General features: G+C 48.4%; 1 protein-coding gene across 1 annotated transcript in view; it reads left to right on the top strand.

Annotated features, from left to right (window-relative positions):
* The first annotated feature begins 687 nt into the window (after positions 1-687).
* The window catches only part of Zfpm2 (zinc finger protein, FOG family member 2), a 349,596-nt gene continuing 346,891 nt past the window's right edge, over positions 688-3,392 (top strand). The window contains exon 1 of the mRNA XM_004642269.2: positions 688-886. Within this exon, the coding sequence (XP_004642326.1) occupies positions 688-886 (199 nt within the window). The remainder of the gene's footprint in view (positions 887-3,392) is intronic.

Genomic DNA, 3,392 nt, shown 5'->3' with positions numbered 1-3,392 from the left:
GACTTGGCCCAGGGACATGAGCCTGAGACTGCTCAGAGGCACACGCTGTCCCTACATGGTCCACTTCAGAGCCACCTGAACAACGCCAGCCCTCCCTTTCCTTTCAGCGAAATAGGTCCATTAATGTAGTGCACTGCACTCTTTTCTCTCCCAGGGAGTTGTATTTTTATTACTGAAAAAGTATCGCATAAATACAAATTACATTTTTTCATTAGAAAACTACTTTTCATTTCAGAAAAAATTCAATTAATTATGAATAGGGTTATGCTTTCATCAGGGAGAGAAATATGTAATTTTTCTTCAAGCCTCAAACACATATAATGAAATCTTTTCTTGGAATCCACTCTTAAGATGGATTTTTAAAAGTATAGACTTTATTAAAATCTCAGTTCAATTAAAATGCATTCAATTACTTTAAATCTTTATTAAAATCTCAGGTAAAATTGTCCAACAGTGTAAAAGAGACTTGTACTCTTTAGCAGGCAGTTAATTCTAACAAATGAACATAAAGTACACACTTCTGCTCTTTAGGAGAGAATAAAAACTAAGTTTGGGGTGGGGGTGGGGCTGCCTGGGACTCTCCTGGGGGTCAGCATTTCCGTGGCGCGGCGTGGGCTCCCCGTGGGAGCCCCCGTGGTCACCGCCAGCCTCACAGAGACCCCGTGTCAGGATTTTGTCGTTGTCTTCATGGATGTGACTGGTACAGTGTCCCTGGTTCTCTTTCAAGGGCCGCTGGAAGACGCCATTGAGGACGAGGAGGACGAGTGCCCCTCGGAGGAGACCGACATCCTCTCCAAAGCAGACTTTCCGCTGGAGGAAAGCTTTCCCTCCGGATTTGGGCCTGGAAACCTGAGCTGCGAAGAAGTGGAATACTTTTGTAACAAAGGTAACTGTTGGTGGTTGGATGTCCTATGTGAGTCCACTTTGGGGATTTTAAAAACTAGACTGTTGGGTGGAAGAGAAGAAGTGCTCCAAGAAGTCTCACCCAGTTCCTCAATCTGAGATCGTGTGCATAATGTCCATATGCTGAGGGACCAAACAGTAATCCCATTTCAGTAAGAAGCCATTGCTGTATGTCAGCAAATATCTTCATGCTGATTGGCCAGGTATCAGTGGCACCTTTAAAGTTTGGCCCTCACGCCTTCCTTCGTGTTCCCTGCATGTCGGTGTGGGCAGGCCCTACATCCGGCGCTGAGGTTTAGCAGCCACAGGGCACAGCGCACGGAGCCCAGCCTCTGGGCTGCTCCCTGGGAAAATGGAGCGCCTCAGAGGCCGCCCGAGCAGAGCAGGTCCTTTCTTGGAACCAGAATGAGCAAACGCACGGCCCTTGCAGCGCCAGCCCTTTCACCATGCGCTCTCCGGGGCGGGTGGGCGGGCAGGCGGCGTCTGAGCCGAGCCCAGCCCGGCTTGTCTCTCAGCCAGGAGCAGCCCTCGCCAGCCCTCTGTCCCTGCTGGGTGTGCATGTGCATGCAGATCTGCCCCCCTTCGCTGAAAGCCAGTCCAGGGTTTTTTTGTGATTCATTTTTATGATTTAATTTCATTTGATTGTTTCTGCCCTTCCAGTGAGGTAGAGCTTCTACTTCCTCCACACCAGCGCATGGTTTCCGGACTTGGAGGTCACTTCCTGGCTGTGGAACAGCTGCTTGTGCTGCTCCCCTGTGGGGCTTTCCCCGGTGCGCGTGGGCTGGCCTGCAGATGCAGCCGTGTCTGCTCTGCTGGAGACCTGGCTGAACGTGAGGGTAGTGCGGACAGAGCAGTCCTCTTTGCGCGTGTTGACCAGGTTCCAGGCTGGCCAGGGGAAGCCGTGCATAGCTGTGCTGGTGCCGCAGCCCTCTCGTGATAACCTGTAGCTGTGCAGTACGTAGAGAGCTGGCCGAAGGCGGAGGGCTTGATGCTTAGGCTTAGAGACAGCTCGTTCCCTGCCTTCATCAGGAACAACACTGTAGGAAACACTGCAGGGTACCTGCCTCATGTTGTGGCATTGTGCAGAGATGAGGCGCGCACGGAAGGGGCCATTGTCCCCTTTGGCTGCTAACAGTTCCAAGTTCCTCTGTGCATAGGCAGAGTTCCTTCACTTTAACTCATCTAAGCAGACAGCCTTGAGAGTTGGGCAGGTGGGCTGGCTGGCTTGCTTGTGCTCTCTCTCTCTCTTTTTCTTTCTTTCTTCTTTCATTTATTTGATACAGGGTCTCATTACACAGCTCAGACTCACGGTGGTCCTCCTGCTTTCAGCCTCCCCAGCTCTGCAGCGCTGGAATTACAGGCGAGCACCGCCACGCCTGGACTCTGGCCAGCTTAGCCCACCCCAGGGACGGGCCTGGTTGGCAGTGGTGCTGGGGATCAGCTGCAGTCCCTGCGCTTGCCTAAGCAGGTGCTTTAGTCCCCTGAGCTATCTCGCTGGTCCCTATATTTTAAATTTTGAGAGATCACTGCTTTAGGCATATGTTCAGCGAGAGCTACTTAGGTTGGTAGTTTCTCAGAGCATCAATGTGCAGAGATGCATTTGTAGTGATAATGACTGTGGGCTCAACACAATAAAGCCTGTCTGTTTGGAACTGTAACTCATAAAAAATAATGAGCAGTGGGCCTTTAAGAGCTAGGAAAAGCAGAGAAGGACAATTACTGCAAATAGTGCTCAGTGGCTGTTATTTGTTAAAGGTGGGAATTTGAAAAAAGATTAAATGAACACAAAATTGTCTTAAATATGATACAGAAACCACATAAAATACATAATGCATGGATTACAAAAAAATTCCATGGTATTTACATTGAAACTTAGAAAGTCCTGGTGGGTGAGAATAAGAATTCTTATTTTCACATTACATTTTCAGGGTAAATACTAATATTGATTATTTTCAATATGACTCTGGGCTGTATAACAGGAAAGGAAACAATTTCTTCCCTCCTATAGTATGAGCAGCCAGGGAATCCCCGTGCAGGTCAGTTGGAAGTGGGGCCGAGGCAGCCCTCCAGCGGCTGTTGTGTCCCTGAGTTGCCGCACAGGGTGTTACCCGCTTCTCATGTCAGCTGATTAGCTCCAGGAGGAAGAGAACATTTTCTCTCTGAAGAGTTAGAACCTTCTGTTTCTGGGGCAATTCGTGCTGTTTCAGTACTGCAGAGTCATGGCTTAGCTGTAGAGAGATGACAGGTAGCAATGAGGAGAGTAGAAGTTCTAAGTAGTTAATGCTGTCAGCGTCATGCCTGGAGAAGAAATCCTCATCTGAAGAGAACACTGCTTACCCAGGATTTGTGGCTTGAAAGCTGCTTTGTGCAGTTTTAAATCATTGGTGACAACTTATAATTCATCAATACATATAGAAAAATAAATTGTGCTGTTTGGACCTGCTTTGTCTAAAGGCTTTTGTATGATGCAAATCTGATTACTTTAGTGG

The sequence above is a fragment of the Octodon degus genome, unplaced genomic scaffold (assembly GCF_000260255.1).
Source record: "Octodon degus isolate 3935 unplaced genomic scaffold, OctDeg1.0 scaffold00148, whole genome shotgun sequence".
NCBI classification, from domain to species: Eukaryota; Metazoa; Chordata; class Mammalia; order Rodentia; family Octodontidae; genus Octodon; species Octodon degus.
Note: the sequence above shows the minus strand (reverse complement) of the source record. Positions and strands in the feature narration are given on the sequence as shown.